At 42.2% G+C, this 14,303-nt stretch overlaps 1 protein-coding gene across 1 annotated transcript; it reads right to left on the reverse strand.

The window, feature by feature from the left end:
- Positions 1–228: 228 nt before the first annotated feature.
- Positions 229–12,531, reverse strand: LOC121575042 (eukaryotic translation initiation factor 4E type 3). The gene is made up of 7 exons (XM_041887829.2): positions 12,254–12,531; positions 8,916–8,988; positions 8,605–8,699; positions 6,662–6,722; positions 6,455–6,521; positions 4,267–4,422; positions 229–1,176 (listed from the first exon to the last, which is right to left on the reverse strand). Exons 1-7 carry the CDS (start codon positions 12,427–12,429, stop codon positions 1,130–1,132), a joined length of 675 nt encoding a protein of 224 aa, XP_041743763.1. The 5' UTR covers positions 12,430–12,531; the 3' UTR covers positions 229–1,129.
- Between the last annotated feature and the right edge of the window lie 1,772 nt (positions 12,532–14,303).

Raw genomic sequence — 14,303 nt, forward strand, 5'->3', positions numbered from 1 at the left:
AAATAGCCGAAGCCACTAATTTGAATGGGTGTCCACATACTTTTGTATATATAGTGTATATTACCAGCACCTGTGTTCTGGTGACAGTAGCATGGGATTTTTTTATTCTTATATTGGGCAGAGAAACTAATTTTATTGTTGTTTCAGTATGGTAAATAGTAACATCCTATTATTGTATTCACCCAAAACATACTTCCAAAGAATGCATTTGCCACACTTTTAGAAATGTTTAAATTAAATGTACTATACACTATTTATACAGTACTTTTAATGTTAATATTTGATCCTTTTAAAGTTAGAAAAAAGTTTATGATACAGAACAAATACACCAGTATAACACTGTTCATATATATTGCAGATTAACAGCTCTGCAATCAATCATAATGTGTAAGAATGTCTGGGGACCTTGACTCAAATGTTACAGGTAGTAATGAGCAATGTCTCTAACTTCAACTCTACTGTTAATATTGGTGAGACACGATTGAGCGTGTGCCAAAAAGAAAACACTGTCTGCCAACAGCTACAAATACTAAACCTTACAGGACACTAGATTTTTCGCAAATTAGTCAAAGTATATATGGATCAAACAATTCATAATTCCAAGACAGCTAAAAACATACATTGTATAAACAAGCAACATATCTCTGTGGGAAAATGTAGTGAGAACCATTGAACTGTGGGTCGGTGGTGTGCGTGCCATAGATACAGTAGGGATCAACGCTCACTTGTGAGGTCCATGGCATGCCAAGCTGGGCAGAGAACAGGGCAGTTACAGTGCAGCAATAGAGCGCATCATTCTAAAGAAGAAACATGACATATACAGAAATTACATGAACTAAGACTAAGGACAAATTTTAAAACGACAGACTAAATAAAAAAAGACCTACCGGTACTTTAAAGATACAATCTCTTTAGAATTGTGTTTCAATAACAAATTAACATTTTAAAAAATGATAAAAGGCATCAGACAAACTCAGCCATTTGAATCTATAAAAATATATATCAATAACATTCTATGACGTTTTCCTCGGTTCGGTGTACAGTATGCAAAATTATATTTTGGATGAAGTTGAAGAGAGCAGGTTAAGTCCAGGCGAGAATATAGCTCTATCAAAAAGTGCATCAGAGGCTAATGTCGTGAACGTCCTCCTTCAAAGGCATGATGTTCCCTGTGAGCTGAAAGATGAAAACACAGTCATATTCAATGTACACCCTTGACTTTACATTTATAGCTAATATTTTATCTTGGATAAAATATGGCTAAAACTCACCGGGGGCATGTAGATGGAGAGCGGGCAGGCAGAGTGGTGAAACTAACCAAAAGCGTGTGAAAATCGCATTGGATTCTAGCTCAATAGCTAGCAAGATTTTATGTGTCTGCTACTTCAAATTAAAGAATGCCCATCATTTATGTTTAGTATCTACATAGTCAATACCACTAGTAGAAAGTCAGGTTTGGTAGCAACTTTCAACATCGCCAACTAACAGTTCTCGCTTTTGCTTTTTATATATGCTAGCAGGATAGCACATTTTTCAATCATCTTTGCTGATAGGGATGTGTTTTCCGTAAGTGGATAAATTGGAATAGATATGCAGGCATGGTAAAGCATCGACACTTTCGTACATCTTTCAATTTCAATAACCTTGAAAAATATAACTGCATACAGACAACATTAATAACCCTCCTGTTATGTTGTGGGTCAATTTGACCCGTTTCCACTTTTGCGTTGTCTAAAATACTAGTTAACCACTCTTTTTCGCCATGAAATTACATGACTTTTCCTCATTTAGGGTCATGAACCTAACTGCAAAATGTGGACACACTGATGTGTTGTGGAATGTCTGTGTACATTTTGTATACAAACATGATGTTGTGGGTCATTTTGACCGGAGGCTTTCATGTGTATATATATTTGCACAGGTGCAAAACAAAAAAGTGTCTTTGATGTATTTTGTTTTGACTGGTCCTGGTTGCACTTTTAGAATTGTGTTTGGGTTAAAGAGGGCTTTCCCAAGCTTCTCCTCAGTGTGAGAGCAGCAGGTCCCTGACACAGACACTCAAAAATGAGCTCCAAAAGATTTTCAATCAATGAAGTCTTATCACAAATTCTGGACTGTGACAGTGAAAAAGAAGAAGAGGTTTCAGAGACAGAGGATATTTCAGAGATAGAGGACAATGCTGTTGATGATCCAGATTTTGTCTTCATTGAAGAGGATTCAGAGGAGGAGTCTGCCGTACCATCCCCTACATCAGATGAGAGACAGAGCATGCAACAAGCATCATCAAGAGAAGAGAAGACATGGAAGTCTAAAGATGGTCATATTGAATGGTCACCGTCACCACAACGAGGTCAAGGTAGACTCTCAGCTTCCAATGTAATAAAAATGGTTCCAGGACCTACACGATTTGCTGTCACTCCGAGTCCATGACATACAATCAGCTTTTGAGCTCTTTTACCCCAAGCAATAGAGAAGATTGTTCTGGACATGACCAACTTGGAGGGGAGCCGTGTGTTTCAAGAGAACTGGAAGCCACTGGATCGGATTGACTTGCATGCACACATTGGATTGCTCATATTAGCTGGAGTCTACCGGTCAAACGGAGAAGCAACGCCAGCCTGTGGAATGAAGAGAATGGAAGGCCAATATTTCGGCAACAATGTCTCTACAAGAATTCCACATAATTTCTCGGGTGATTCGCTTTGATAACCGTGATACCAGACCGGGTCGACGTGAAAGAGACAAACTAGCTGCAATCAGAGATGTATGGGATAAATGGGTGGAAATTCTACCGTTACTGTACAATCCCAGTCCTCATGTTACAGTTGATGAACGCCTTGTTCCATTCAGAGGACGTTGTCCCTTCAGACAGTATATGCCAAACAAGCCTGCAAAATATGGCATCAAAATATGGGCAGCATGTGATGCCACATCAAGCTATGCATGGAATATGCAAGTTTACACTGGGAAGCCACCCGCGGAGTGCCTGAGAAAACCAGGGGATGCGGGTGGTGCTGGACATGAGTGAAGGGCTGCAAGGTCATAACATCACGTGTGACAACTTCTTCACATCCTACCGCCTTGGTGTTGAACTACAGAAGAGAAAGCTGACCATGGTTGGAACAATCAGAAAAAACAAACCTGAACTTCCCAGTGAGCTTCTGAAAATGCAGGGCAGAACTGTGCATTCCTCTAAATTTGCTTTTCTCTGAAAATGCAACTGTTGTTTCATACTGCCCAAAGAAGAACAAGAATGTTCTTGTAATGAGCACAATGCACAAAAGATGCATCGCTGAGTGCAAGAGAGGACATCAAGCCACAAATAATACTGACTACAATTCCACCAAAGGAGGAGTTGACAATTTGGATAAAGTCACAGCAACATATAGTTGTCAGCGCACGACTGCCCGCTGGCCTTTGGTGATTTTCTACAACATTGTGGATGTGTCTGCTTACAATGCCTATGTCCTGTGGACTGAAATCAACCAGCAATGGAATGGTGGCAAATTGTACCGACGCCCGGCTTTTCCTAGAGGAGCTCGGCAAAGCTCTCATCACTCCCAAGATCCAGAGGAGAGTCCGGCCTCCTCGGTCGACAGCAGCTGCATCTGCCGTCCAGAAAATTCAAGCTGGACCATCAACACATGCCTCCAATCAACCAGAAATGGATCCAGTGGATACAGGCAGTGGCAAGAAACGGAAAAGATGCCAGCTCTGCCCCCTCGACAAGACAGTAAAACAAGCACCACTTGTGTAGAATGCAATAAATACATCTGCAGAAAGCACACACACACATTGTGTTCAACATGTAGAGAGAAAGACTGAAGGGATAATATGGACCAATAGGGGGAAAAAACCTACTTGGGGAAACTGAAAAATCTTGTTTGTGAGAAAGGAAATATGTTTAACAAATAGTTCTTAAATATTGTTTAAAAAAAATAAAAAGTATTGTATTTCTTCTTTCTGAAATGTCTGATAAGACAAAATAAAGTTGTTTCTGTTTTTACTTAATTCTTTGACTGTCTTGAGTGTGTTTAAACTGTGCGGGTCAATTTGACCCGTAACATAATGGATGTCATTTTTTTCCAGCAAAGCACAAGGGTTAATATTTTGTGTGACTATAATGCCACCGTCAAAACCAAAACATAGCGACATGGTATAATTTAGCAGAGCGTCATAGCAGCCAAACTATTCACCGCCCGCCCGCACTCAGCTGGGTAATTATCATACAAAACAAAATAAATGAAAACAAAAGACCATACTTACATTTATAAAATACTGCTTTAAAGGTTATGTGCGGGAGGAGTTCATAGACTTTCCCTAAGATATTCGCTTCACTAGCAAGAGATGCGTTTCCATTCCAGACTTGAACAACGTCGTCTCGATCTCGAATACTAACACTGACACCAACCACTTCATCCTCTGTAAAGACAAAAAGGAAAACTAAAGATAGAAATCAGTACATATACAGTGCCTTCGGAAAGTAGTCAGACCCCTTGACTTTTTCCACATTTTGTTAAGTTATTGCCTTATTCTAAAATGGATTAAATCTACACACAATACCCCATATTGACAAAGCAAAAATAGGTTTTTAGAAATATTTTCTAATTTATTAAAAATAAACTGAAATATCACATTTACATAAGTATTTAGACCCTTTACTCAGTACTTTGTTGAAGCACTTTTGGCAGCGATTACTGCCTCGAGTCTTCTTAGGTATAACGCTACAAGCTTGGCACACCTGTATATGGGGAGTTTCTCCCATTCTTCTCTGCAGATGATCTCAAGCTCAGTCAGGTTGGATGGGGAGTGTTGCTGCACAGCTATTTTCAGGTCTCTCCAGAGATGTTCGATCGGGTTCATGTCCAGGCTCTGGCTGGGCCACTCAAGGACATTGAGACTTGTCCCGAAGCCACTCCTGCATTGTCTTGGCTATGTGCTTAGGGTCGTTGTCCTGATGGAAGGTGAACCTTCACCCCAGGCTGAGGTCCTGAGCGCTAAGGAGCAGGTTTTCATCAAGGATCTCTACATTCCTCCGTTAATCTTTCCCTCGATCCTGACTAGACTCCCAGTCCCTGCCACTCAAAAACATCCCCACAGCATGATGCTGCCACCACCATGCTTCACCATAGGGATGGTGCCAGGTTTCCTCCAGACGTGACACTTGGCATTCAGGCCAAAGAGTTCAATCTTGGTTTCATCAGACCAGAGAATCTTGATTCTCATGGTCTGAGAGTCTTTAGGAGTCTTTAGGCAAACTCCAAGTGGGCTGTCATGTGCCTTTTACTGAAGTGTGGCTTCCGTCTGGTCACTCTACCATAAAGGCCTGATTGGTGGAGTGCTGCAGAGATGGTTGTCCTTCTGGAAGGTTCTCCCATCTCCACAGAGGAACTCTGGAGCTCTGTCAGAGTGACCATTGGGTTCTTGGTCACCTCCCTATCATTTTACATTACATTTTAGTCATTTAGCAGACGCTCTTATCCAGAGCGACTTACAGTTAGTGAGTGCATACATCATTGTTTTATTTTTCATACTGGCCCCCTTGGGAATCGAACCCACAACCCTGGCGTTGCAAACGCCATGCTCTATCAACTGAGCTACATCCCTAACCAAGGCCCTTCTCCCCCGATTGCTCAGTTTGGCCAGGCGGCCAGCTCTAAGAAGAGTCTTGGTGGTTCCAAACTTCTTCCATTTAAGAATGATGGAGGCCACTGTGTTCTTGGGGACCTTCAATGCTGCAGAAATGTTTTACTACCCTTCCCCAGATCTGTGCCTCGACAAAATCCAGCCTCGGAGCTCTACGGACAATTCCTTCGACCTCATGGCTTGGTTTTTGCTCTGACATGCACTGTCAACTGTGGGACATTATATAGACAGTGTGCCTTTCCAAATCACAGGTGGACTCCAATCAAGTTGTAGAAACATCTCAAGGATGATCAATGGGAACAGGATGCACCTGAGCTCAACTTCAAGTCTAATAGCAAATTGTCTAAATACTTATGTAAATAAGGTATTTCTGTTTTTTATTTTTAATAAAATGTGCACATATTTCTAACAACCTGTTTTCGCTTTGTCATTATGGAGTATTGTGTGTAGATTGCTGAGGATTATTATTTATTTAATCCATTTTAGAATAAGGCTGTAACAAAATGAGGAAAAAGTCAAGGTGTCTGAATACTTTCCGAAGGCACTGTAAATGGTACATGTTTCGACTACCTCATATAGTCACTTCATATTCTATTATTAGTGCCAGAGGGTCATAATCAGCTTGGGATAATTTAACAATAAATTGGTTCATTTGCTAATTTAAGAGGAAAGTTTAGTAGGGATACAACTAAAATAGGGCCCATAGTGTCTGGCCATGATGGAGTCCTCATGTTGTAATTCTACAAATCACTCAACCCCTCAAGCACTACATTCAACATCATGTACTGACTTGAAAGTCGGGTCTCACCTGAAGCACAATAATCGGCAAACTGCTCTCCAATCGTGGCAAGTAACAACTCCTTCCAAACTGCAGACTGAGAGTGAAAATATAATGAATGTTTTATAGAACCAACTCAGTCAGTGAGTGTTTTATAGAACCAACTCAGTCAGTGAATGAGTAATATGGCATTCATTCGAGATGTATTAAGGATGAGTGAAGGTTCTTAACACATACAGTGCTTTCTTTTGGTACTTTCATCTTCCAGACTCCACCTTTTGCGTTACTTTCTTCTTCCCTGTTGGAGTGTAAAGAATTAAGACTCAGTAACATTTGAGATCAGCACTTAGGCTGACACTAACATATGAGTTTTCAACCAAAACCTCTCGTCTCAGGCAGCGAAAACTAGGAAATTATAATAATTTGCCAAAAGGATTCTAGTTTGTGCCACTTACAGTGGGGAAAAAAAGTATTTAGTCAGCCACCAATTGTGCAAGTTCTCCCACTTAAAAAGATGAGAGAGGCCTGTAATTTTCATCATAGGTACACGTCAACTATGACAGACAAAATGAGGGAAAAAAATCCAGAAAATCCCATTGTAGGATTTTTAATGAATTTATTTGCAAATTATGGTGGAAAATAAGTATTTGGTCAATAACAAAAGTTCCTCAATACTTTGTTATATACCCTTTGTTGGCAATGACACAGGTCAAACATTTTCTGAAAGTCTTCACAAGGTTTTCACACACTGTTGCTGGTATTTTGGCCCATTCCTCCATGCAGATCTCCTCTAGAGCAGTGATGTTTTGGGGCTGTCGCTGGGCAACACGGACTTTCAACTCCCTCCAAAGATTTTCTATGGGGTTGAGATCTGGAGACTGGCTAGGCCACTCCAGGACCTTGAAATGCTTCTTACGAAGCCACTCCTTCGTTGCCCGGGCGGTGTGTTTGGGATCATTGTCATGCTGAAAGACCCAGCCACGTTTCATCTTCAATGCCCTTGCTGATGGAAGGAGGTTTTCACTCAAAATCTCACGATACATGGCCCCATTCATTCTTTCCTTTACACAGATCAGTCGTCCTGGTCCCTTTGCAGAAAAACAGCCCCAAAGCATGATGTTTCCACCACCATGCTTCACAGTAGGTATGGTGTTCTTTGGATGCAACTCAGCATTCTTTGTCCTCCAAACACGACGAGTTGAGTTTTTACCAAAAAGTTCTATTTTGGTTTCATCTGACCATATGACATTCTCCCAATCCTCTTCTGGATCATCCAAATGCACTCTAGCAAACTTCAAACGGGCCTGGACATGTACTGGCTTAAGCAGGGGGACACGTCTGGCACTGCAGGATTTGAGTCCCTGACGGCGTAGTGTGTTACTGATGGTAGGCTTTGTTACTTTGGTCCCAGCTCTCTGCAGGTCATTCACTAGGTCCCCCCGAGTGGTTCTGGGATTTTTGCTCACCGTTCTTGTGATCATTTTGACCCCACGGGGTGAGATCTTGCGTGGAGCCCCAGATCGAGGGAGATTATCAGTGGTCTTGTATGTCTTCCATTTCCTAATAATTGCTCCCACAGTTGATTTCTTCAAACCAAGCTGCTTACCTATTGCAGATTCAGTCTTCCCAGCCTGGTGCAGGTCTACAATTTTGTTTCTGGTGTCCTTTGACAGCTCTTTGGTCTTGGCCATAGTGGAGTTTGGAGTGTGACTGTTTGAGGTTGTGGACAGGTGTCTTTTATACTGATAACATGTTCAAACAGGTGCCATTAATACAGGTAACGAGTGGAGGACAGAGGAGCCTCTTAAAGAAGAAGTTACAGGTCTGTGAGAGCCAGAAATCTTGCTTGTTTGTAGGTGACCAAATACTTATTTTCCACCATAATTTGCAAATAAATTCATTAAAAATCCTACAATGTGATTTTCTGGAGAAAAAAAATCTCAATTTGTCTGTCATGGTTGACGTGTACCTATGATGAAAATTACAGGCCTCTCTCATCTTTTTAAGTGGGAGAACTTGCACAATTGGTGGCTGACTAAATACTTTTCCCCCCCACTGTAAGTCATGAAAGAGGTTATGTAACAAAGTTTCCAAGGAACCTTCCATTGAAACCACAATCTAAAGCCTTCCAAAAATGAAATAAATGATTTAAACATTTTCCATGAAGGAAGGTGACTTACCATAGGGGCCTCCTCTCTCCATGCATTAAGTGATAGCTGCATCTCAGAGGCAGGGTAGTCACAGGAGGGATGTTGTTGTATACACTCCAGAAACTCTACTCAGAGAAAATCAGCAGAGACAAATCAATGCATAATTAACAACGGCTTACAGAAAAATAATTTCTCTCAATCCAATGGAAATACTGCCTTGCTGATCTCTTAGTATGTTGTGGTAGTTAGTCAGACCCAAATAATGTAAACCTATGGATCGGAGTAGATAGCTTGAAGAGGTAATTTGCGACGGTATCCATAAGTTCCCCACATGAACTCACCTGAACAGTTTGTACTGTGTAGATCTTTTTCAGATTGGATTCGCACTCTGCTGCTGTTGTCCCTGGCAATGACCTAAAAGAGAAACACAAACAAGCTGCTTCTTGAAAACGATGCCCATTCCCAAAGAAAGCCTGTATCAAAGTAAGGCGTTTCTTAAGCACGTTGGAGCTGCATAACCAACATTAGCACTGAACCATATCTAGTCAAGACAAATTCAGTGATGTGATCAGGAGGACAATGTAGAAAATCAGGGAAAATAGTAGGTAGGTAAAGTTCCATGTTTTACGATTAGAGGATGATGTAAAAACTATATCTGGAATTCCTTATTGAATACAAAAAATATCAAAATAAATGGGCGCACATTTGTAGATCCCACTCTATGAACTTGACAAAACATTCTCACTGCATTTTGACTGCAATTATGCAAATGTTTTGGTAAGGCTATTTATTTTTATGTCACCTTTATTTAACCAGGTAAGCCAGTTGAGAACAAGTTCTCATTTACAACTGCGACCTGGCCAAGATAAAGCAAAGCAGTGCGATAAAAACAACAACACAGAGTTACATATGGAATAAACAAAAACAAAACGTACAGTCAATAACACAATAGAAAATCTATATACAGTGTGTGCAAATGTAGTAAGTTATGGAGGTAAGGCAATAAATAGGCCATAGTGCAAAATAATTACAATTTAGTATTAACACTGGAGTGATAGATGTGCAGAAGATGATGTGCAAATAGAGATACTGGGGTGCAAATATATAACAATGTAAATAACAATATGGGGATGAGGTAGTTGGGTGGGCTAATTACAGATGGGCTGTGTACAGGTGCAGTGATCGGTAAGGTGCTCTGACAACTGATGCTTAAAGTTAGTGAGGGAGATAAGTGTCTCCAGCTTCAGAGATTTTTGCAGTTCGTTCCAGTCATTTGCAGCAGAGAACTGGAAGGAATGGTGGCCAAAGGAGGTGTTGGCTTTGGGGATGACCAGTGAGATATACCTGCTGGAACGCATACTACGGGTGGGTGTTGCTATGGTGCCCAATGATCTAAGATAAGGCGGGGATTTGCCTAGTAGTGATTTATAGATGACCTGGAGCCAGTGGGTTTGGCGACTAATATGTAGTGAGGGCCAGCCAACGAGAGCGTACAGGTCACAATGGTGGGTAGTATATGGGGCTTGGTGACAAAACGGATGGCACTGTGATAGACTACATCCAATTTGCTGAGTAGAGCGTTGGAAGCTATTTTGTAAATGACATCGCCGAAGTCAAGGATCGGTAGGATAGTCCGTTTTACGAGGGCATGTTTAGCAGCATGAAATAGGAAGCGGATTCTAGATTTAACTTTGGATTGGAGATGCTTAATGTGAGTCTGGAAGGAGAGTTTACGGTCTAACCACACACCTAGGTATTTGTAGTTGTCCACATATTCTAAGTCAGACCCGCCGAGAGTAGTGATTCTAGTCGGGCAGGCGGGTGCAAGCAGCGTTCGATTGAAGAGCATGCATTTAGTTTTACTAGCGTTTAAGAGCAGTTGGAGGCCACGGAAGGAGTGTTGTATGGCATTGAAGCTCGTTTGGAGGTTTGTTAACACAGTGTCCAAAAAGGGCCAGATGTATACAAAATGGTGTCGTCTGCGTAAAGGTGGATCTGAGAGTCACTAGCAGCAAGAGCGACATCATTGATATACACAGAGAATAGAGTCGGCCCGAGAATTGAACCCTGTGGCACCCACATAGAGACTGCCAGAGGTCCAGACAACAGGCCCTCCGATTTGACACATTGAACTCTATCTGAGAAGTAGTTGGTGAACCAGGCGAGGCAGTCATTTGAGAAACCAAGGCTATTTAGTCTGCCAATAAGAATGCGGTGATTGACAGAGTCAAAAGCCTTGGCCAGGTCGATGAAGACGGCTGCACAGTACTGTCTTTTATCGATCGCAGTTATTATATCGTTTAGGACCTTGAGCGTGGCTGAGGTGCACCCATGACCAGCTCGGAAACCAGATTGCATAGCGGAGAAGGTACGGTGGGATTCGAAATGGTCGGTGATCTGTTTGTTAACTAGGCTTTCAAATACTTTCGAAAGGCAGGGCAGGATGGATATAGGTCTGTAACAGTTTGGATCTAGAGTGTCACCCCCTTTGAAGAGGGGGATGACCGCGGCAGCTTTCCAATCTCTGGGGATCTCAGACGATACCAAAGAGAGGTTGAACAGGCTAGTAATAGGTGTTGTGACAATTTTGGCGGACAATTTTAGAAAGGGTCCAGATTGTCTAGCCCAGCTGATTTGTAGGGGTCCAGATTTAGCAGCTCTTTCAGGACATCAGCTATCTGAATTTGGGTGAAGGAGAAGCATGGGCAAGTTGCAGCGGAGGGTGCAGAGCTGGTGGCCGGGGTAGGGGTAGCCAGGTGGAAAGCATGGCCAGCCGTAGTAAAATGCTTATTGAAATTCTCGATTATCGTAGATTTATCGGTGGTGACAGTGTTTCCTAGCCTCAGTGCAGTGGGTAGCTGGGAGGAGGTGCTCTTATTCTCCATGGACTGTACAGTGTCCCAAAACTTTTTGGGGGAGTTAGTGCTACAGGATGCACATTTCTGTTTGAAAAAGCTAGCCTTTGCTTTCCTAACTGATTGTGTATATTGGTTCCTGACTTCCCTGACAAGTTGCTATCTGCTGAACTTCGATTAAAATGTAACTTGGACAGCTGACTTTTCCAATAAATTAGTCCAGAAGTCACGAGATGTTGTTACTCAAAGTAGCCTTCTTAAAATCAGGTTACTTACAGAATGCCAGACTACCTACAGAATGCCAGGCTACCAGCAAGACTGTAGCCTCGAGCTATCGACCGTAGAATACGAGGTGATCACTTCTGACAGCGCGAGACTAGATAGAATGTAGCCTGAATCTGATACAGCTTGCAACAATGTTGCAGCTTTGTCTGCTGCCGTTTCAACCAGTTGTGACAAGGTAGCCAGGAAGCCTATAGTTAGCATCACAACTTCTTGGATAGTTAGCTAGAAAAGGCACGAACAATACATTGTTGTTACAAAATATCATAGGTAAACGTTCACGCTGAGCAAGATAGCATACCGGTAAATTAGCTGGGGTGGGAACAAGCGAACTAACGTAGTTAGCTGTATCTGGAAGACCCTCTTTTCTTCTAGCTTGCTTACTTAGCTATAACAGTTGTGTAAGGCCGACACATCGATGTTGTCGGTTGTCTTACTCCTTTTGTATCTAAAACACGATTTGCGTTGTACTAAACGTTAGATAATTGTGTTGCTAGCTAACGTTAACTACATGTAGGTTATCATTCGTATGTTTACGTTACCTGTCAAGCCAAAATGTCCACGGAGAGTGCAGGGGCAGTGTTGTGCCATCTTCGACGTGATTTGTTATGTTTTCCAATTCTTTCTCGTCAAAGTGAATGTCATTTTCAGATGGATTTGCAAGATCGTTCTGCGTTTCTGTGTTCATCTGCACAGTTGCACCTGCAGGAACCGCCATTTTCTGTATGCAAAATCAAAGTATTTTTGTGAAACCGCTCGGTGTAGCTCCTAGAACCGAATTACCTCTTTCGTTTTCACCCCGACAGCGCAAGTATTCACACAGAGCTGCAGACAAGTGAAGTCTTCTTCCTCTTCTTCAGTGGGGTTTATCGGCGGTTGGCATCCAACGTTATGGTGCATTATCGCCACCTACTGTACTGGAGTGTGGGCCAGAGACAGGGAGAAACTAAATCCTACCTGCCAGCCCAGTCGCTCTTAAAAAAGATAACAAAATATTTGAGACTATATCTAATGACGTTCTACTCAATATACTCTTTAAACTAATTTCCTGTATCCCCTTCTCCCTCATACTAGATCTCATCCTCTCTCTTTCCCTCTGATACTGCCCACACTGTAGCAATACATGCTCCATGGTCTCTGTTTCATGACAATAATCACACTTTCCTGTTGGATGCTTTCCTATCACATTTAATGTCTTATTCAACTGGCTGTGTCCCACCCTTAATCTTGTAAAAATAGCCTCCTCTCTTCTGTCCCTTCCTGCCGTCCTCCCCTCCACGACTTTCCTCTGTACTTGAAATGGTCCTCTGTAGCTCAGCTGGTAGAGCACGGTGCTTGTAACGCCAAGGTAGTGGGTTCGATCCCCGGGACTACCCATACACAAAAATGTATGCACGCATGACTGTAAGTCGCTTTGGATAAAAGCGTCTGCTAAATGGCATATTATTATTATAAATAAATGCCTTCCCTTATCTCTATTCCACTGCTCCTGCCATCTCTGCACCATCACAGTATATATCAGTCTTTTAGCCTCGGCCTTGCTCATTGAAACTTAAACATCCCCACTACTAAGTGCTTGTTTAGCCAGTTCATCTACTGCCTCGTTCCCCTCCACCCCCACATGGGCTGGGACCCACGTAAATCTTATCTGTATACCCATCTGTTTGATCCTGCCATGGGTTTGTAGCACCTCATGAAGCAGGTATTGTCTGCTACGTGAGCTAAAGGACTGGAGACTCATTAACACTGCACATGAATCAGAGCAAATACATATGCTATACTGCCATAGTCTATTACAGATCGGATCAATGCAACATACATGGTCTTCAATGAGGAACGCCCAGCCTCCCACTCCTTCCCCATCAGACAGTGCATCACATTTAGCACCTTCTTACACTTTCCCACCACTCTCTCAATGTGTTCTGCCCAGATCAGGGTGGAGAAAACCCCACATTTGTACATAAAATACATGTATTCAAATTGCTAACATTAAAAAACAAATTAACAGAATTGACAATAGAAGTTACAAGAAGTTAACACATACAGTATGTAACCAAATAAGATAATCATTACAACACTAATGTAAAAACTATATTGTGTGCCTGTGGGCTGTGGGGGAGAGAGAGCCAAAGAGAGAGAGGGAGACGGAGTTAAAATTGGGATTGGGTATGTCCCGATCGTTAGACTGAGTGGACCAAGGCGCAGCGTGATGAACGAACATACTTCTTTATTTAATGAATGCACGAACAACAAAACAATACCGTGACGTCCTATGTTAAACACGGAACACACCGAAAGGAACAAACCAACTGGAACACACCGAAAGGAACAAGATCCCACAACTATTGTGGGAAAACAGCCTCTATAAATATGGCTCCCAATCAGAGACAACCAGCAACAGCTGACACTCGTTGCCTCTGATTGGGAACCACTCTGGCCAACACAGAAATACAATACATAGAATATCCACACCCTGGCTCAACATATAGAGTCCCCAGAGCCAGGGTGTGACAGTACTCCCCTAAAGGCGCGGACTCGCGACCGCGCCTAAACATCAACAAACCAGGGGAGGGCTGGGTGGGCATTCCTCCT

The sequence above is a fragment of the Coregonus clupeaformis genome, chromosome 10, assembly GCF_020615455.1.
Source record: "Coregonus clupeaformis isolate EN_2021a chromosome 10, ASM2061545v1, whole genome shotgun sequence".
In the NCBI taxonomy this organism is placed as follows: Eukaryota; Metazoa; Chordata; class Actinopteri; order Salmoniformes; family Salmonidae; genus Coregonus; species Coregonus clupeaformis.